This window comes from Chiloscyllium plagiosum, chromosome 15 (genome assembly GCF_004010195.1).
Source record: "Chiloscyllium plagiosum isolate BGI_BamShark_2017 chromosome 15, ASM401019v2, whole genome shotgun sequence".
NCBI classification, from domain to species: Eukaryota; Metazoa; Chordata; class Chondrichthyes; order Orectolobiformes; family Hemiscylliidae; genus Chiloscyllium; species Chiloscyllium plagiosum.
In genome coordinates, this window is record NC_057724.1 from 39,479,024 (window position 1) to 39,500,279 (window position 21,256).

At 39.0% G+C, this 21,256-nt stretch overlaps 1 protein-coding gene across 1 annotated transcript in view; it reads left to right on the forward strand.

The window, feature by feature from the left end:
• Nucleotides 1-21,010, forward strand: part of gcna (germ cell nuclear acidic peptidase) — a 33,748-nt gene extending 12,738 nt beyond the window's left edge. Inside the window, exons 5-13 of the mRNA XM_043704751.1 lie at nucleotides 630-679; nucleotides 7,676-7,745; nucleotides 9,205-9,293; nucleotides 10,027-10,215; nucleotides 13,241-13,442; nucleotides 13,991-14,126; nucleotides 14,213-14,351; nucleotides 14,819-15,023; nucleotides 18,618-21,010. Of these exons, the coding sequence (XP_043560686.1) occupies nucleotides 630-679; nucleotides 7,676-7,745; nucleotides 9,205-9,293; nucleotides 10,027-10,215; nucleotides 13,241-13,442; nucleotides 13,991-14,126; nucleotides 14,213-14,351; nucleotides 14,819-15,023; nucleotides 18,618-18,867 (1,330 nt within the window). The 3' untranslated portion in view covers nucleotides 18,868-21,010. The remainder of the gene's footprint in view (nucleotides 1-629; nucleotides 680-7,675; nucleotides 7,746-9,204; nucleotides 9,294-10,026; nucleotides 10,216-13,240; nucleotides 13,443-13,990; nucleotides 14,127-14,212; nucleotides 14,352-14,818; nucleotides 15,024-18,617) is intronic.
• Nucleotides 21,011-21,256: the final 246 nt, after the last annotated feature.

The following is a 21,256-nucleotide window of genomic DNA, read 5'->3' on the forward strand; positions in this document are numbered from 1 at the left end:
AATAGTGAAGATAGTTTTAAAACTATCTATCACTGTCTATATGGTTTGTTTCATGATCAAAATACATCTCAATGCATTTGAGCCAATGGTGTGCTTTTGGAGTATAATCACCGTTTATTGTTCAGATGGGGCAGCCATTAAGCATGCCCAGATGTTTCAAACTGCAATGCAATAACAACCAGATGATCTGTTTTCTTTTGATGTTTATTTGAGATATAATTGAGCAGGTTAATGGGGATGTATTGGAGTCATAGAGATGTACAGCAGAGAAACAGACTGTTCGGTCCAACTGGTCCAAGCCAACCAGATATCCTAACGATCTGCAGTCTCCTGGTGCAGTATATCCTCCTCTCTCTCTTCTCTTCTCTCCTCCCCCCACTATGACCATCAAGAAGCCAGGGTGTCAAACCTAACTCGATGGAGAATGCAGGAGAGCATGCTAAGAGCAGCACCAGGCACACCTAAAAATCCTGCTCTTTTAAATAGTGTGACAGGATCATTGGTCCCACTGAAAGGACAGAAGGGACCTTTGCTTCCAGTCTGTACTGAAAAGCAGCCTGTGTGCATTATTGTTCTATAAATAGAAGTCATTGTCATGATAAACATTGTTCATATTTTGCCTATATCAGATCATCTGAACCAAATACAGATTCCAGTGGTGATGAAGATTATGAAAAATGTGAGTACCATCTTAAATGTGTGTTTGTTTGTCAGTTTTACTTTGACTTCAACAAACTCGACTTTAGAGGTTCAAACTTTGTCACCCTGTAGTTGTATTGAACACATCAAGATAACTGCATGATGAATTATTTGTACAATATTAAAACAGCTTCAACAGAATACTTTAACCAACCTTCAGAACACCAGAATGAATTGGTAAGACTGCTAATATGCATGTATACTGAGCAGTTCTGTATTAGGGCTATATTGCTGTGAGTTGGACCAGCAGAGAAAGGATTGGTCCATGAAAGGATATAGAAAAAAGGCTGCATGTTGAACCTGAGAGAATGGATGAGATTCGGAATGATTACTTTGCGTCAGTGCTCACTGAGGAGAGTGACATGATGAATGTTGAGATTAGCATAGAAGGTTGATAACTCTGGATCACGTTGACATAAGTAGGGAAGGTGTTTTGGGTAGGCTAGAAGTTATTAAGGTGGACAAATCCCCAGGACTGGATGGGATCTATCCCAGGTTGCTGAGGGAGGCGAGAGAGGAAATACCTTTTGTGGCATCCTTATACACAGGTGAGGTGCCGGAGGACCGGAGGGTTGCTCATGTTGTCCCCCTGTACAAGAAGGGTTGTAGGGATATTCCAGGTAACTACAGACCAGTGAGCCTGACGTCACTGGTGGGAAAGTTGCTGGAGAAGGTACTGTGGGATAAAATCTATTTATATTTTGAAAAGAATGGGCTTTATCAGTGATGGACAACATAGTTTTGTGCAGGGGAGGTCGTGCCTTACCAACATAATAGAGTTCTTTGAGGAAGTGACCAGGGTTGATGGATGAAGGAAGGGCTGTAAATGTCATTTACATGGACTTTGGTAAGGCATCTGATAAGGTTCCCCATGATAAACTAATAGAGAAAGTGAAGTCATGTGGTGTGCAGGGTGGATAAAGAACTGGTTGAGGAGAAAGTGAGGTCTGCAGATGCTGGAGATCAAAGCTGAAAATTTATTGCTGGAACAGCACAGCAGGTCAGGCAGCATCCAGGGAACAGGAGATTCGACGTTTCGGGCACAGGCCCTTCTTCAGGAATGAGCAGAGTGTGTTCGCCTGTGCCCGAAACGTCGAATCTCCTGTTCCCTGGATGCTGCCTGACCTGCTGTGCTGTTCCAGCAATAAAGTTTCAACTTTGACCTGCCCCTCACAAAGCCGTATTGACTGTATTTAATCAAACTATGCTCTTCCAGATCGTCATAAATCCTATCCCTCGGAATCTTTCTAATACCTTACAGACGACAGATGTGAGACTTACTGGTCTGTAATTGCCAGGGATTTCCCTATTTCCTTTCTTGAAGAGAGGAATTGCATTTGCCTCTCTCCAGTCCTCAGGTACGACTCCAGTGGAGAGCGAGGATGCAAAGATCTTCACAAGTGGCGAAGCAATTGCATTTCTCGTTTCCCAAAGCAGCCGAGGACAAATCTGGTCCGGGCCTGGCGACTTGTCAATCTTAATGTTTAACAAAATTTTCAGCTCATCAGCTTCCTCTATCTCTATCCATTCCAGCATGCACACCTGCTCTTCAAAGGTTTCATTCACTACAAAGTTCATTTCTTTCGTAAAGACAGAAGCAAAAAACTCATTTAGGGCTTCCCCTACCTCCTCAGACTCCACACAAAAATTCCCTATGCTATCCCTGATCGGCCCTACTCTTTCTTTGACCATTCTCTTATTCCTCACATAATTGTAAAATGCTTTTGTGTTCTCCCTAATCCGTTCTGCCAAGCCTTTGTTGGTATGATCAGCACGTTTACAGATGACACGAAGATTGGTGGAGTAGCAGAAAGCATAGGGTACTGTCAAAGAATGCAGGAGCGAACTATACTGTAAACAGAAGAGCCTTGGGAAAAGTTGATGAGCAGAGAGATCTGGGAATTTGGGTCCATTGTACTCTGAAGGTTGCTGCACAGGTGGATAGAGTGGTCAAGAAGGCATATGGTATGCTTGCCTTCATCGGACGGGTTATTGAGTATAAGAGCTGGCAGGTCATGTTAAAATTGTATTAACGATATTGATTCGGCTGCATTTAGAATACTGTGTACCGTTCTTGTCGCCACATTACCAAAAGGATGTGGACGCTTTGGACGGGGTGCAGAGAAGATTTACGAGGATGTTGCTTGGTATGGAAGGTTCTAGCTGAAAAGAGAGGTTGAGTAGGTTAGGATTGTTATCATTAGAAAAAAGGAGATTGAGGGGGGAATCTGTTTGAGGTTTACAAAATCATGAAGGATATAGACAGGGGTTGATAGAGATTAGCTTTTACCCAGGGTGAGGGATTCGATAACGAGAGGTCACGCTTTCAAGGTGAGAGGTGAAAAGTTTAAGGGGGATACACTTAGCAAGTACTTTACACACAGGGTAATTCCAGGCACCTACCCTGGAATGCGTTGCCAGAAGAGGTAGTAGAGGCAGGCACAGTAGATTCATTTAAGATGCGTCTGGACAGATGCACGAGTAGGTGGGGAGTAGAGGGATACAGATGCTTAGGAATTGGGTGACAGATTTAGACAGTAGATTTGGATCGGCTCAGGCTTGGAGGGCCAAAGGGCCTGTTCCTGGGCTGTAAATTTTCTTTGTTCTTTTGTTCTCTGCTTTGCCCCCATTGCCTTTTAACCCTTTGTTCCAAGTACTATATGCAACTCCTTAAAATCATATGTTTTGGCCTTGGATTGTATTCTGAGGTAGTGAATTCATTCCTCACCATTCACTGAGTGAAGAAAGTTTTCTTTTATCTCAGTCATAAATGAAGTTCCTGTGATTTCAAACATTATTCCTGCATCTACCCTGCCTGGTCTTGTTGAATTTTGCAGATTTCTATAATAACCTCCTCTTCCCTGCATTCTTCTGAACTCGAGCAAATTTAATCCTATCTTCAACCTTTATTCCATCATTGGTCACACCATCCCAGAAGTCAGTCTGGTAAACAGTTGCAGCACTCCTTTTTCAAGAGCACCGTTTCTTAGATAAGGAGATCAAAACTGTGCACAATAATCCAAGTGTGATCTCACCAAGCCCTTGTATAATTGCAGGAAGACGTCCCTGCTCCTGTACTTTACTCCTTTAGTTACAAAGGCAAAATTCCATTTGCTTTTATTGCCTTCTGCATCTGTGTGCTTACCTTCAGTGACAAGTTTGAGGACACTTAGGTCTCTTGAACCTTCTCCTCTCAATTTATAGCTATTCCTTGATCTGCCTTCCTGTTTTTGCTAATGAAGTGTATAACCTCCCATTTATCCACATTATACTTAACTTGCCATGCACTTACTCACTCCCTCCATTTGTCCAAACCATAATGAAGCATCTCTGCATCCTCCTCACAGTGCATCCTCCTCACAGCTCATCTTCCCACCCAACTTTGTGTCTTCTGAAAATTTGAAGAGAGTACATTTAATTCCATCATGTAAATAATTAAATGTATTGTGAATTCCTAACACTGATCCCTGTGATACCCCACTTGTCTGTGACTGCCAGTCAGGGGAAAAATAACATTTATTCCAAATCTTCCTTTCTCATTTTTCCATCCATCTCTATACACTGACTTGTCTATAATTCTCTCTGGTAACCTTTTTTAAATAGAGAGGTTACATTTAGGGCGGCACGGTGGCACAGTGGTTAGCACTGCTGCCTCACAGCGCTAGAGACCTGGGTTCAATTCCCGCCTCAGGCGACTGACTGTGTGGAGTTTGCACGTTCTCCCCGTGTCTGCGTGGGTTTCCTCCCACAGTCCAAAGATGTGCAGGTCAGGTGAATTGGCCATGGGTGGGTTGCGCTTCGGCGGGGTGGTGTGGACTTGTTGGGCCGAAGGGCCTGTTTCCACACTGTAAGTAATCTAATCTAATCTAATTAGTTATCCTTTCAATCAGTGGGTACTGTTCCAGAGTGTGTAGAACATTAGGTGACCATTGATGCACCCACCATTTCTAGGGTCAGTTCCTTAAGTACTCTGGGACATAGGTTATCAAGTCCTCGAGAATTATAAACCTTCGACCCTAGCAATTTCTCTACCGTCTTTCCTCTAGTAGTAATGATTTCACCCCTCTTTAATCCCTGTATTCCCCATCATTTCTGCTGTGTCTTGTGTGTCCTCCTTTGTTAACAAACGTAAATGTTTTATTGGTTAGCCATTTCTTTGTTCCCCATTATACATTCCCTGGTTTCTGACTGTAAGGGGTATACTTTTCTCTTTGCATACCTTTTAGAAATTTTTACAGTCAGTTTTTTTTAATATTCCCTGCACTATTTTTCCCTTTCTTAATCAATGTCTTTGTCCTCCTTTTGAATTCTAAACTGTTTCCATTCCTCAGGTATGTTGGTTTTTTCCTAATTTAAATCTTTTTTTTTAATCAGAATGTCTGTTGACATCTTTGTTGCTTATTTCAACAAATTGCTGTCAACCCAAGCACTTTCAAAGGAAAGATTATAATCCATCTGCCAATACTGGTGATGATTTTATCCTTCGTGACACAGACCTAATCAGAGAGCTCATTTTTGGTATGAGTCAGTTTTTTAAAAAAATTGCAAACTCTTTAAAAGTAGGCATGTTATTTTATTGAGAAGTCCTTTTGTTTGAAGGATAATATCAAGATGAAAATGAATGGGCGAGAAGATCTGATAATAAGATCAAGAGGGAATGTTTACATCGAATCTTTTCCAGCATTTTAACTCCACTTAATAGGATCGTCAGCTCTCCAATTTAGATGAATCTCAGAATGTAACGAGTAAGGCCAGGAGAAAATTGTCAGGCTGTTATAGAAAATCATTATTTTTCATTTCATTTGTTTATTAGTCACAAAAATATTGAAGGGATTTATTGAAGGCTGTTTAACTTTTTTAATTCATTGCTAAAGTATTGGTGTTATATGTTAATGTTTATGCCCATTGGTAATTGTTCTTGAGAGGGTTAGCTTCCTCCTTGAGGTTAGTAAATTCAAGTAGGATGGGGTCTTCCTGACTGTGGCCTGCAACCACATGGGATAAATGTGGATTTCAACAGCTTCCTCATTTCCCCTCTCCCCACATTATTCCAGTCCCAAGCCTTCAAATGGGCACCACTTTCCAGACCTGTCTATCACTCCCCCTTCTGACCTACCACCTTCTCCCTCACCTTTATCCACCTATCGCTTTCTCAGCTCCTCCTCCCACCACCCCTCTCCCACTTATCTCTCAGCCCTGACCCACAAGCCTCATTCCTGATAAAGAACTTATGCCCAAAACATCGATTCTCCTGCTCCTCGGATGCCGCCTGCCTTGCTGTGTTTTTCCAGCAGCACGCTCTCAACTTTAAATCTATGACCCAGTCATTGATTCCTTCATCAAGGGATATGTTTCTTTGGAGACATCAAGTCTCACTGATGGGGTAGGGACAGCACTCTGTTAAATATAGAGCAAAGCTCACTCTACTCTACTCTTAAAAAGTAGTTTCCTCGACTCTTTGGAATTCAAAATAAAGTTCCTTTGACTCTTTTCAAACAAAAAAGCATTCCCTTCACTATCCCCAGCAAATACTTTTGGGATTGGGGCAACAAGGGATTGCAATACAACATGAAATTTCCTTGACTCGTTTGAACTGAAAATAAAGTTCTTTCGACATCACTCCCAGCAAATGCACTTGAGGTAGGGACAAAAGGGACAAGGGGTTAAAATACAGACTAACCTTTCATCTACTCATTTGAACTCCAGTAAACTTAGTCATCTCAGCTTTGTCCCCGTGAAACACCATGATAAGATGCATGTTCAGATGCTTCCATTGGTCAGAGAATCTGAAAATACGATATTTCAGGATAAGGACCAATCTTATCAGAAGGAAATAAGAAGCAATGAGACTTGAGGGCTGTGTGTCTTTGGTGCTCTACTAGAGGATGTGAATGTTCCATCCCTTCAGGCAGTTTTCGAGTTGACAAATTTTTGGCATCTCAGGGAATCCAGGGATATGGGGAAGTGTGCAGGAAGGTGTGGTTATTATTCAGGATCAACCACAATTGTATTGAATGATGTTGTGGTTTTGAAGGACCATTAATCTATTCTGTTCTGATTTCTTCTGTAATCTAATATTTCATCAATTTGAAGTGATCTGACAGTATTTGCATTTCATAAATAGATCAAAAGTGCTATAATTACAAATTGTGTCACAGAATTTTCATTCTTTTATTACCTTTAGCTTCTTTCAAATTAGAATTAGCTTTATTGTCATGTGCACTTAAATGAGTGCAGTGAAAAGTTTGCAATGTAGCCACTTGTGGAGTCATCTTAGGTATAAGATACTGACGTACAGATACTGAAGTGTTTGATGCAAAATTGAAAAAATAGTACATAAAAGTCTAGCATAAGAATAAAAAAGGGGGGAAAAAGTACTCCAGTTACACCCTCATCCATACCAGCACCTAGCCTTCAGACTACACCGGGCCAGTCTCCAGTTCATGCTGGGCTTCAAAACTTGAGGCCTTGCCTCCAGTCCGCAAAGGCCTCTCCTTTCTGTTGCGGCCTCCAGTCTGGGATGTGTCTCCTCATGATGGCCTGTATTCAGGACTCATTTCGAGGACGCTCCTGCCTTCGATATGGGACCCACCTTCTGAGCCAGCCTCCAGTCCAGGACTCTCCGCCAGGCCTTACCTCCTGTGCTGGCCTGGTCTGGGACTTGCTGCAACAGATTTCAGTCCAGGAGTCGCCTCATCCGTTCCCCTGTGAATAAGTTGAAAGTTGGAAGTTTGAAAAAGAACAGGTGGAACAGAGGAGCTCCGCCTGGAGCATCCTACTCTGCCTATATCCCATAACAGTCCACAGTGAGGTGGGTTGCTTTTCAATATTTTTTTTTATGCACTGGTCTTTATATATTCCTTTGGGCTATGTATAGAGGTGTCAGCAAGTATATGCATGAAGATGGAGGCAGATAGCATGATAAGAATTTCAAAAGGGTTAATGTTGATATGGGCATGATCTTTTTCTCCGGCAGTTCTAGCGCGAGTAAAGACACCAAAAGTGCAACCAGAAAGATACAGAGCTTGGAGGGAAAATGATGACAGGTCAGTACTGACTGAGTGTTTAATTAAATGAAAATCAAGTTACGTCATTGTACAGAATGTGCATCAAGATCAGCCTAGAGACAGTCTTAATTCATAGGATCCAGTAATTCGGCCAGGACTGATTTCAATGACTTTTAGAGCTTAATAGATGATGTAGACAGCATTCACATTTATTTGCTCTTTCTTGTATATCACAATTATAGTTCCACTAATTCCTATTTCATTGAAATAATTTTAATAGCAAGATTTTCAGTAGAACAGGTCCACAAGTTGTTGGACTTTTAGATTTGAAGGTGAAACTGAATCCCTTAGGAGGTGGTGGTCCTATGAGCAAAAGTTAGATAATTGATTTAAAATCATCCATGTCATTTTTGCTTAAATTGATAGATTGCCAAGCTTTTATATACTTCATTCATTTCAATCATAAAATACTGTTGTCTCAATAATATTGGTAGGACAGAACTTGAACTTTGCTGAAAAAAAGACTTGTTTTGTTGCAGCTTTTCATCTTGCATTCAGGCCATTTTGCAAGAGTACCAATTCAAGGGAAAAACATAGATCAACATGAAAGGAGAATGCTGATCATTTGGCAGGTGGACTCTAGTTGAGATGTTACTGTGGCAAATATGTCCATTAATACTCATTGTTAACTGTTCAAATTTTAATTTGTGTCACCCAGCCTGGTTTGCAATTTTACAGTGTGGTTGATTTCTTATGCTGACATCACTTCAGCTGGATATCTGATGAATCCTTTTACGTGCAGCCAATTCAAATTACTGTTTGGATATATGAAATTCTCCTGCATCTCCAGTTCTTTCAAAAATCCAGGTCAACTTGTTCCATACACACAGCAAAAAATAAAATTCCCTCAATGTCTCACGACTTTTAAACGGACTGCAGTAGGACTGCATTTGTCATTCCAAGTATGCCTGACCCACTAACTATACTGCTCTTGGAGACTGCACTTGATCTTGAATGTCTATGTGCCTCAATAGATTTCTTTCATTCTGTAAACATATGCTAACTTTCTATTAGTTGTTCGATTGTTTTTCAGCATTGTGCAAAGATAGAGAGCCTATTGTTCTTTTCACGTTCCATTCCATTATTTGCCTTTAATAAACTAGAGAGTGGGGACAATATGTACTTATAGTCCAAGTTGTTCCTTAGCATTATTGTTTGTGTCTCTCCATTTAAAAAAAATTGCATGTTACTAGTATATCATGACAAATCTCAATTTCAATATTGACCTGACTAATCACAGTTTTGTGGTATGGAGTGGGTGTAAGCCAAAATGAAGTGCATGACTTCTCCATTTCAGTTTCTTCAGTGCCTAATGTTTGGCCTTTTGGTGGTGGTGGTTGTCAGGAGGCATGAATACAGGGTATATGACTGAACGTTTATATTTAAGAATTTATTTTTATGCCCTTTAATTTCCATGTAACAATAATTTTCTGCACAGTCTTAAAGACTTCATTGTGAGTGATGAGTCCTCTTTCGACGAATTGGATATAAATTTGACTGTGGAGAAAGAGCACAGCGCTCATATTGGTAAGTAATCTGCATACAAAAAGTTCTATAGATGCTCATTTGCTCATGGTTGTTTCTCATGGTCAAAGCATCAACTCTCCCACTAGAAATTCTGTTAATTTCATAAGGCATGTTCTTCAATAGGAAACTAGCAGAATGCTATGTAAAATATTGCTGTAGCTGAGAAGATGCATGCAAGCATCTTGTTATCTAAATTCAAAACTTGCACCTAGGAGTCGGAGGAAATAAAAAGCGTCTACCTTTGGAGACAAGTTTGACAAGGAACATTGGACACAGAGAACTTACAATCCACTATAATTTTATTTAAATTATATTTCAGTGTTAATGCATCTTACAAAAACTGAGTCTCTGAGTATGTAGAATTTCAGCAATATTTTGTGAAAAATAGCAATAATTAATGAACAGTTTGATACTATTTCATATACTGCTTTCATATTTTGAATTTGTGAATGGTGGTAAGCTGATGCTGCATTCACATCATTCTTTTCCTCACCTGATTTCAAGGATAACGTAAATCTATTTAGAGAAGTCAGGAATTGGCAAATGCATGTCCTCTGGGGCAGACTGTAGTATACTTGAGCAAGGTCAAATACTTCCTATTTTAAGGCTATTTTCTTATTAGAAGTGGGCAGTGAGATCAACTTTTGGACAAATTGTGGAGTGGCAGGAGGAGAAGGAAAGAAAGAAATCTGAGCATTACATTTGAGCATGTTGAATTCTGTTTAAACCATAGGACTCATGGGCTCAGAAGGTGGTAGTAGCTCAAATCATCCCACGAACGCCAAAAAATTAAATGAACTGTCAAATCCATCAGATACATCAAGCGATGAGTTTGAGTCACTTTTACAAAGGATTAAAAGCAAAACACAGAGAGATCCAAATCTAATTTCCAGCAACTTGAATGAAAGAATGGCTAATACTGGTAAGTTTTTTTTAAGTTATTTTGTTAATTCACTACCCTTAAGCAAGATAGAACATAGAACATTGAAGAATACAGCGCAGTACAGGCCCTTCGGCCCTCGATGTTGCGCCGATCCAAGCCCACCTAACCTACACTAGCCCACTATCCTCCATATGCCTATCCAATGCCCGCTTAAATGCCCATAATGAGGGAGAGTCCACCACTGCTACTGGCAGGGCATTCCATGAACTCACGACTCGCTGAGTAAAGAACCTACCCCTAACATCTGTCCTATACCTACCCCCCCTTAATTTAAAGCTATGCCCCCTTGTAATAGCTGACTCCATACGTGGAAAAAGATTCTCACTGTCGACCCTATCTAAACCCCTAATCATCTTGTACACCTCTATCAAGTCACCCCTAAACCTTCTTTTCTCCAATGAAAACAACCCCAAGTGCCTCAGCCTTTCCTAATACGATCTTTCTACCATACCAGGCAACATCCTGGTAAACCTCCTCTGCACACGTTCCAGTGCCTCCACATCCTTCCTATAGTATGGCAACCAAAACTGCACACAATACTCCAGATGCGACCGCACCAGAGTCTTATACAACTGCAACATGACCTCAGAACTCCGGAACTCAATTCCTCTACCAATAAAAGCCAGTACGCCATATGACTTCTTCACCGCACTATTTACCTGGGTGGCAACTTTCAAAGATCTGTGTACATAGACACCAAGATCCCTCTGCTCATCCACACTACCAAGTATCCGACCATCATCTACCGCTTTCCCCTCGTCCACCTCCTTAGTCACCTTCTCAAAGAATTCAATAAGGTTTGTGAGGCACAACCTGCCCTTCACAAAACCATGCTGACTATCCTTGATCACATTATTCCTATCCAGATGTTCATAAATCCTATCCCTTACAATTCTCTCTAAGATTTTGCCCACAACAGAAGTGAGACTCACCGGCCTATAGTTACTAGGGTTATCCCTACTCCCCTTCTTGAACAAGGGAACCACATTTGCTAGCCTCCAATCTTCTGGCACTACTCCTGTAGACATCAACCTATTGATGTGAAGGTATGTATGTGAATGTACATAGGATGTCTGCTTTGAGTGTGTGAACCCATTCATGAGTTATTGATCCTTTCATGACTTTGTTTCACCTAATCTGAGTGATCACAGCTAGATGTTGCGGCATGTATCCCCATTGGACTATTATTTGAAACTAGCTTGATGGTTAGAGAACTACTGAATAGAAAGTTAGGATAAATTTCTTCCCTTGTTTCCTCTTAACACTTGTCCAAAATCGATGTACCATCAGCTGATTAGGCCAGGTTTTCTTTGTGACAGATTTATTTAAAAGGAGATAATCTGGTGTATCTGTATTGTCTGCACTCAATCTCCTTTTTGCTTGAAAGAAAATACCCCAGATACTCCACATTAATCTTGTGTCTAGAATCACTTGTCCCTGGAACTGTTCTGAGAAATTTCCTCTGTACCCAGGTTGGATATCATCTGACTCCTGACTTATGAATGATGGACAGGATTTGGGGAGTCAGGAGGTGAATTACTCACTTCTCGCCACTGTATTTATATGGTGAATCTGTTCTGAGAAATTTCCTCTGTACCCAGGTTGGATATCATCTGACAATTGTTTTTAATTGTTCATATCATGTGAGTAGAGCTGACTAGACCGGTATTTATTGCCCATCCCTTGTTGCCTGGAGAGGTTTAAAGGTCAGCATGTAGGTCACCTGTAGGCCAGACTATTTGAGGACTACTAATATCCTTCCCTAAAGGGTATTCATGAACCAGATGGGATTTTATGATAATTGACAGTGGTTACATGTTTGATGTTAGGCCTGCTTTTTATTCTTTTTTTTTATAATTTAAGTTTTGCCATTGGCCGTGGTGAGATTCAAACTTATGTCCTCAGAGCAATAACCTGGGATTCAAGGTTACTATTCTAGTGATATTACCCCTCCATTACTGCCTCCTCTTAAACATGGTGTCTGTGTTGTCTCCTCTAAGTGTTATTCTTTCTCCAATTTTGAAATTTTGTGCCAAATTTGGGCTGTGGATTTAATTTAGTTGTTAATGGTTTCCTGGTCCTAGTTTATAGCAGTCCAAGATACACCTGCTGATGGCACAATCAAACCCATCTGCTGTCCATCAGCAAAAGTGGCTTAGTAGCCATTTTTGCATGCTGAATATTGAAGAACATATCTGCTAAAGTGCATTTAGGGCATGTAGTGAGAGAACCAACATCAACGTAAAATATTATCTTGAACTGGTCCCTAGTTGCCTCTGAGAAGGTGTTGGTAAGCATGGTCATTGTTTGGATCTGTAATGCTGTTAAGGAGGGTATTCCAAGATTTTGATGAAGTGGCACTGAAGCAGCAGTGATATAATTCCAAGTGGCTTGGCGTTTTGATATATTTGCTGTCCTTGCCCTTGTCCTTCTGGATGTTAGTGATCATTGGTTTGAATCATGCTGTCAAAGGATCCTTGGTGAATTTCTGCAGTACTTTGTATGGATAATATACACTGTTGCTATTTGAACATGATTAGTAAAGGAATGGAATGACACCACATCCATAAACAATCAAGCCAGCTCATTGGTCCTGGATGGTGTCAAGTAGCATTGGAACTGCATTCATCTGGCAAATGGGGCTATTTTCCATCACACTCCTGACTTATGAATGATGGACAGGATTTGGGGAGTCAGGAGGTGAATTACTCACTTCTCGCCACTGTATTTATATGGTGAATCCATTTGAGTTTCTGGTCAATGCTAACTCCAAAGATGTTGATAGTGGGGGATAACCATTGAATGTCAAAAGGCGATAGTTAGATTGTCTCTCTTGTGAAGATGGTCACTGCTTGGCATGTGTGGCATGAATGTAGTTGCCACTTTTCAGCTTACGTTTAAAATTAAAATAAACTGTAGTAAAGCTATTTTTTTAGGAAAATTTGCATATTTTGTGTATTTTATTATAAATTCATTGTTCTCCTATTTTTTTAAAACCATGTAGAGCCAGTGAAACAAAAACCAAGTTTTAACACACTGGAAGTGAAGCGCAAATCTAGGGACAAGAAGAATTTTGTTCCGATCTCTACCCAGCCATCAAAATCTGTGAAAAGTGTTCTATCAGAACTAACTTCATTGAACCAAGTATCAGACTTTAATCTATCGAGTGTTTCTGAGTCACAATCTCAACGTCCAGTATCGAGACAGTACGTATTCTTAAAAGGTTTCCTGGTCAGTCCTTTGTGTCAAGTTACTATTGAGGTGTTGTCGATGTCTGTCTGTTTTTGTTTTGTCAAAACCTAGATTCTCACGATTAGATATTTCTGGATCTTTATTTTATGAATCTGGAAATGCTCAATTGGTCTGTCTGATATGGAAAGAACACCAGAATTCATCTGCCAATGATCTTGGTAGATAAGTATGCAATCTAGTCATAACTGACTGAGAGTACTATAACAAACTTGAAATGTGTTACAGGTCCTGTGCATGTTGAACTTTTTTTTTTGTCCCAGAGCATTTTTTAATAGAGATCTGATCTTTTTAGATCCTTTTTATGTGAACGTTTTGTAATTGCAATTTTGAATATCAATAATGGGCTATCGTCATTAAGTTATAGGCAATGTCCTCTTTGTATGATGCATCAGACTGCAATTACCCCTTACATTAATCAATATGGTTGGTTCTTTTCTTTTAAAGAGCTTCCTTTTTTTGGTGAGTGGTTATTCCTTAATTTTGATTTAATGTTTCTCATTAGGTGCCAAATACCTTGCTGTTTCCTTCAGGACTTGACTCTCAGCTCGTCAAAATATGTAAAAAATTTCAAACAAAATCGTGAGGAGTTAACTCAAGAACTCTATAATTTATACAATAAGAGTGTTTTTCAGCAGAAGGTAAAACATTATTGATCCTATAATGGTTGCCAGCCAACAAACTTGTCCATTCTTGGATATGACTATCATTCCCTATGATTTTGCAGCTTCCGGAGAAGTTGGTGATAACCTGGAATAAGAAAATGCGAAAAACTGCTGGATATTGTGTTACTGGACAGAAACGAGATGGTGCTGTCAAACGCTATGCCAGAATCGAATTGTCAGAGAAAGTTTGTGATTCAGCTGGTGAGAACAAAACTTAACATGTAATTGAATAAAAGTGCTTTCAAGTAATGTTAATTTTTATTCCATGCACATTGATTTGATTTGGTATCTGTCTCCCCATTTTGATTTGATAATGACAGCATAAAAATGGGAAGGACAGATGTTAAAACTGGAGCCGAGTTCTGATCAGGATCACTAAATCTGTCTGAGCAGTTTTCTTTGTTGTTTCCTCTTTTTTTTTTAAATTTCTGTAATTTAAGGAAAACCACCTTGATGACACACATTGAGACCATTAGCTCAAATATGCAGTGTCTGTTTAGACAGATTCCCATTTAACTGGGAACAGTAAGTTGCCCTGATGCTGATGATCCATTATCTTTCCTTCATTAAATGCATTTAACTATTAGAATTTCCAAAAGAAAGCAAATTAGTATAATCTTATGTAAGGATGAGTTTCCTGCCTCATTTAGTTTGGTGTTACTTTGCAGAACGTCTGCGGGATACGTTGATTCATGAATTGTGTCATGCTGCTACCTGGCTTATTAATAACGTTCGTGATGGACATGGACCATTTTGGAAGTTGTATGCACAGAGATCTATACTTGTCCACCCAGAATTACCAATGGTTACACGCTGTCACACATATGAAATAAATTACAAGTATACTTATCAGTGCAACAAGTGCAAAAACACGTAAGTCTGAGAAATTCACAGTTTCTTAAACTATTCTAACTTGAATTGTCAACAAAACAAAGCAATTAAGTTCAATTATTCAAACAGTGTAAATTACTGAATTAAGAGAAAAGGATTCCAAATCACATCTCATTTTGTACTGCAGTATTGGTCTTTCCATTCTTAATTTTTTTCCGTGGCCTCTCCCTCCCAAACTTGCTCCAGCCTTTCAACCAGTCAAGATATTGGCATTGCTGCATTCTGGGTTTTTGTACACTCCCCAAAATCAATGATTGAGGATGAAGCTTCGTCTTCAGTTGTGAAAGATGGCAAGTTTTAGAAATCAGCCCACATCACACCCACCTCGCCCCAATCCCCACCCCCAAATCCAAAATCTCTTCCATGAATTTTCCTCTAAGGGCGGCACAGTGGCTCAGTGGTTAGCTCTGCTGTCTCACAGCGTTAGTGACCTGGATTCAATTCCACCTTCTGGTGACTGTCTGTATGGAGTTTACACATTTTTTTCTGTATTTGCATGGATTTTTTCTCGGTGTCCTGGTTTCCTAAGTCCAAAGATTTGCAGGTTAGGTGGATTGGCAATACTAAATTATCCATATTGTTCAGGGATGTCTATTTTAGGAGTGTTAGCCATGGAAAATGCAGGGATATGGGGATAGGGTGAGGATGGGACTGTGTGGGATGCTCTTCAGAGGGTTGTTGTGGATCCGTTGGGCCAAATAGCTTGTTTCCATACTGTAGGGATTGTAATCTATGAAATACTCTTTAAAACATAGCCAAATTCTTAGCCAAACGGATATCTGTTGCAAAGATCCTTCAGCACCTTCCAAACCCTCGATCAATTCCATTTTAGAAATCTAAGGACAGTGGGTACATGGGAATGCCATCACCTGCATGTTGCCCTTCAAACACTCACCAACCTAACTTTGAAATATACTGCTGTCCCCTCACTGTCAGTGGGTCAAAACCCTGAAATGTCCTGTGGGTCTACCGACAACACATGGATAGCAGCAGTTCAAGATGATAGTGCACCATCTCAGGGGCAACTAAACCATGGTAATAAGTTCTGCCCCAACCAGTGACACCATGTCCTATGAATGAATGGAAAGAAAATCTCTGAATTTTTGTTTGAGAAGACTTCCACAAAACACGTTGGACATTTTCAGCTATGTTAAATGTACATAAATGCAAGCTGTTTTCGCAATGTTCTGGCTTGTCAATTTGGTTTCAGCACTCTTGAGCTAAAAAGAAGGAAAAACAGTCAGGTTCAGCCTCTTATCTCACTGAACTGGCTCATGTTCTCCTGTCTTTCTGCACCTCCCATGGTGGGTTATCTTCTAGCCAATTACCTTGCATCTTAAGTGGCTGGCCAACCATTTGAGTTACTGGACGTTTTCTAGGATCCGAGGAACTTGGACTTTCAATTGAGGATGGACAAAACTATATTAACAACTTGTGACATGGATTGTACTTCTCTGATGTGAGATTATGACTCCAAATCCATGTTAGCCCAAATCCCATGTGCTTCAATCTTATACTCACGACTTTTTGTATGTGGGACTTCCTCAAATGCTTTCTGAAAATCAAAATGCAGCACATTCACATTTTTGTTTTCGTATGTGTTTATTCAGTTATGTTCTCACAAAATTCCTGTAATTTCCCTTCTGTAGTCCATATTGCCATTTTCTAATTTCATTGGTATTTTCAAAGTGTCCTGTTACTGTGTACTTTTTAGAATATGCTAGCATTTTTACCTCCCACTGGCAGTAGATCAAACAGTCTGTAAAACCAAATTTCTCACTCAACAATTGGCTTACATTTGCCACCCTCAAATCTGACAGGACTGTTTCAGAATCTGCAGAATTTTCAAAGATGACAACTGATGCACCCACTATCTCCATGACTCTCTTTTTTCCAGTTCCCTGGGATGTAGATCATTAGGTCCTGAGGATTTATCAACTTTCAGTCCCATAAATTTCTCCATCACTACATTTTTACTGAATCTAATTTGCTTCAGTTCCTTCTTCCAAATAGACTGTTGTTTCCCTCATATTCCTGGGAAGCTCCTTCTATCTTCTGTGAGAACAGAACTAAAGGAGTTGTTTTAATAGCTTTAATTGCACTGCCATTTTCTGACTACGTTATTCCCCCACCCCCCTATTTTGGTTGATAAGAGACAACCCTTTGTGTTCACTAATCTTTTCTCTTCTTATAGACTTATAGAGGTTGTTATGATTTGTTTTTATGTTCCTACAAGATTGCTGTCATACCGTTGGTTCTGCTATAAAGCGTGTTACTTTGATGTGAATTAGCTTTTAATGCAGTTGAAGAATTTAGATAGTTATTTGTAGAACATACATTTTCCTGACCTGTAATGGCTATAACATGATTCGAGCTACATTAGTTTAAATGGCATGGCTGTTGTGCAATTTTCTTATAATGCGAGATCGCACAAGGACTGAACTTTCGCGATATACCAGAACCGACTGTACTAAATTTCCTCAAACTCCTTCACCAAATTAACTTCTTCATTTCCCTTGGCTGAATTTTTTTTAAAGAACTTTATCACTCTTATTTGGATCCAATACTTTCCTTATTTTATTTTGGCTGCTGTGGTTAGCCACCTTTTGCTGTTTGTTTTGTTTTTGGACCAGAAAGGAATATTCAACTGTTGCAATGCATCCATCTGTTCCTTAATATTAACTATTGCTTATCTAATGTAATGCCTTTGAATGAAGTTAGCTAATCTGTTGGAGCCAATTTATAGCTAATGTATTTGTAGGTTCCTGTGTTTGAAATTTAGGACCACTTGGATCACTTCATTTTCCATTCTAATCAAGGACTCCATCATGCGATGATCACTCTTCCCTAAAAAACCTTGCACAAGAGGATTATTAATTAACCCCATATTGTAGACAGCCTGATTGACTACTTCCTGTCTGCCAGTGAATTCCTTAATGTACTGGTCTTTAAAAAAAAATCTTGTACACACTACAGGAATTTGTCTTCCGCCATATTATTCACATATGGTTTGCCAAGTCAATATTTAGATTAGAGTCAATTATGATTTCTACAGTGATCTTAGTGAATGCACCTTATATCCTACTTAATGTTGTCTCGTACCTTACTACTCCTGCTGTATAGACTTGTGTTTTGCACTCCTTGATGCTGTGATGCTGCAGAATTGCACTTTGTTTTACAATAGTCCTGTGAAGTTTTATTATAATTAGCGTGCTATATGAGTCAGCATTGCTTTATTAACTACCTTCTAATCTACAAACTGAAAATCACTGGCTCATAAGTGGATAATACTGTAAACCTTGAACAGGGTGTTCAAATAAAAATAGTCCTTTCTTTGAACAGAAAGAAAATCTGATTAACTGTGCATAAGTTCTAAACCTACTGATTATGGATTGTCTAATTCTCATCCTCTAGCCTCTGATTTTTAAAAAAGCTGTTATGGGGAGCTCCTTGTATTGTTGTTAGTGTGAACCTCAGTTAAGGTTCTTTTTCATTATTTCTGATCAATGAACACTCTGCTACTGAGTATGTCTACTTTTACTCTGTATGGTATTCATATTTAAAACTTCTCTACAGGATTGGGCGACATTCCAAATCATTGGATACACAGCGTTTTGTCTGTGCTTTATGTACTGGCCCTCTTGTTCTATTAACAAAGCTGTTAAAAGATGGCACACCTGCCAAAAAGGATCTAGCGCCATTTGCTAAATTTGTGAAGGAGAACTACAGCTCAGTCAAGAAGGAGTTTAAGGGACTTCAACATGCTGATGTCATGCGGCAACTAAGTGCAGACTTTGCAAAGAAGACGCAGATAACTGATTTCTAAATGTTCTTAGCAATTTAATCTCTTTTGAAGATCTGAGGAGATAAACTAATTCTATAACATTGTAAGTTTGAGAGTCCACCAGGCTATATGTTGACCAAAACTAAAAATTTATTATTTTTTTTCCTGCAAGGGAAGAAGCATTTTGTTGCTAAAAATAAAACTGTGTTACAGAAATTATTCCAATTAGATGTATTAAATATTTACAGTTCCACCTAACACACTGATCTCTTGGAAATAAGAGTTCTTCTTGAACATCTTCCAGACAGGTGTCCAATTTTTGATGCACCATGAATGTTCTGCTTATGCTCTAGTTGACGAAGAAAGCATGCAATAGTATGTTACCTCAAAGTGTGGTTACTTGATAAGACTATGAAGAACGGGACTGAGGGGTCTGTTGTCACTTTTTGTGACCGTTTCTTAACTGTATCTTTGATATGAAAATGGACAGAGTCATCTATTTCTGCAACAGTAAGAATCCCACTTGAAATTAACTTGGGGCTGTTTTAAGAGTTTTCAGCTGCTTCAATCTACAGAGTACAAATTAGCATCTGGTTTCTGTGAAAATTTATTTTGCACTTGCAGCATTCTGAAATTTAACTTTTTGCATTCATAAAGCACTGTAAAGGGAGCTGTATCTGGTAATAATCTTTTGTACTTAATCTGGGAATATTTAGTGCCAACAAGCAGTGATCTTGTTCAGCTGTAGCAAAAAATGTCTAACGAAGCCCAAGTGAAGTTTGAATAATGTTGTAAAGAATGTTGCATAGAATTTGCTTTCATGAGGCACAATGGTGGTGATCGAAAGGGATATTGTAGATTTTTCCATTTAACTTTGACAAATTGGCTTATTGTTGTGACAGGTTTGTCTCTGGCCTGACCACTACAGTATTGTTTTAAAATAGAAAGAATGATATTAATTTCATTTATAAAATTACCTTCTGGTGTTTCTCAAACACAACAAAATACTTCAAACAGTAAAATACGTTGAAGTGAAGACAGTTGCCTTGTGTAGGCAAACACAGTTGCCACTTTGCACAACAAAACCCCATAGTTGTTTCCTATTTTAGCCATATTAAACTTATCCAGGTTGGCTATATTTGGCCTAATACTAACTCTTTTATAAAGTTGAAAATTACATGACATCAGGCTATAGTCCAACAGATTTATTTGAAAATATAAGCTTTCGGAGGGCTACTCCACAGATGAGGAGCAGTGCTCCGAAAGCTTATATTTTCAAATAAACCTGTTGAACAATAACCTGGTGTCGTGTGATTTTTAATTTTGATCACCCCAGCCCAACACTGGCACCTCCACATCCTAACTCTAAAATGGCAGATGTTGGTTTGGGTTTTAGGACATTCTTTAGTAATGTATTGCACTATTTGTTATATACAGCTATTCTGTAAAGGACTTTTATAATTTTCTGTTTCTTGTTCATATCATGGTCTCCTGTAGCAATTTCTGTATTGGTTTGGAGAGTTTCTGGAATATTGAACTCTGATGTTCAATAATGACCTCTTTCGTAACTTATGCAATAGTAACAAAACTGACCTGTACTGCTGGTCCAGTGTAAATGCTAATTGTGAAAAATTCTTTTAAGCATTTTTGAGTAATTGGGACCTCTGGTCAATTTAGCCTTATCATTATGACTCTGAATGTTTGCAGAAAAATTATTATTAAAAATTGCTGACTTCCTTAGAACAATATTGCACCTGATGTGAACAAGGTATTAAAGGCAACTCTTGGACTGCATCTGTTTAGGGGATGTTGCAAGTATTGCTCTGTGTATTTCCATTAAAGAAATTTATAAATTTAGAATAGCTGTCTGAAATGTAGCATTTGCCAAACTGTATCAGGTTAAATAAGTTGGTAGTGATACATCCTAGTTTCATGAGTTCAGATGAAAGGGTAAAGGGTAAGAGAATTAACACAATCTATACACTGGATGTTTAAATCTGTGGACCATTAAACATCAAATCACTGCCCTTGAATGAGGTTCTTTAGTGCTGCTTTTCACTTTTGACCTATAAATCCTGTTAAACCTTCATTACTTGTGTTTATATGGTAAAATTTGAGTTTATTGTGTGAACTGATTTTGTCAAATAAAGTTCAAGAATACCTCCATTGATATTCCTTCAAATAAAGATTTTGTCATAAAGAAACTGCAACATTTTATTTCTACTTGAAAACAATCTGCAATCATAGAATGCATGAAATGGAAAGAAAAATCATAGTTTTTATGTGTAATACTGATTACCAATTGATGGAGTTTTGCTTGAGTTTCAGAAAAATATGCAATGGGGCAAGAAATATTGGCTTGGTTTATCTTTGAATAGTCAAAATAAGAATAAAGACGGCATGGTGGCACAGTGGTTAGCACTGCTGCCTC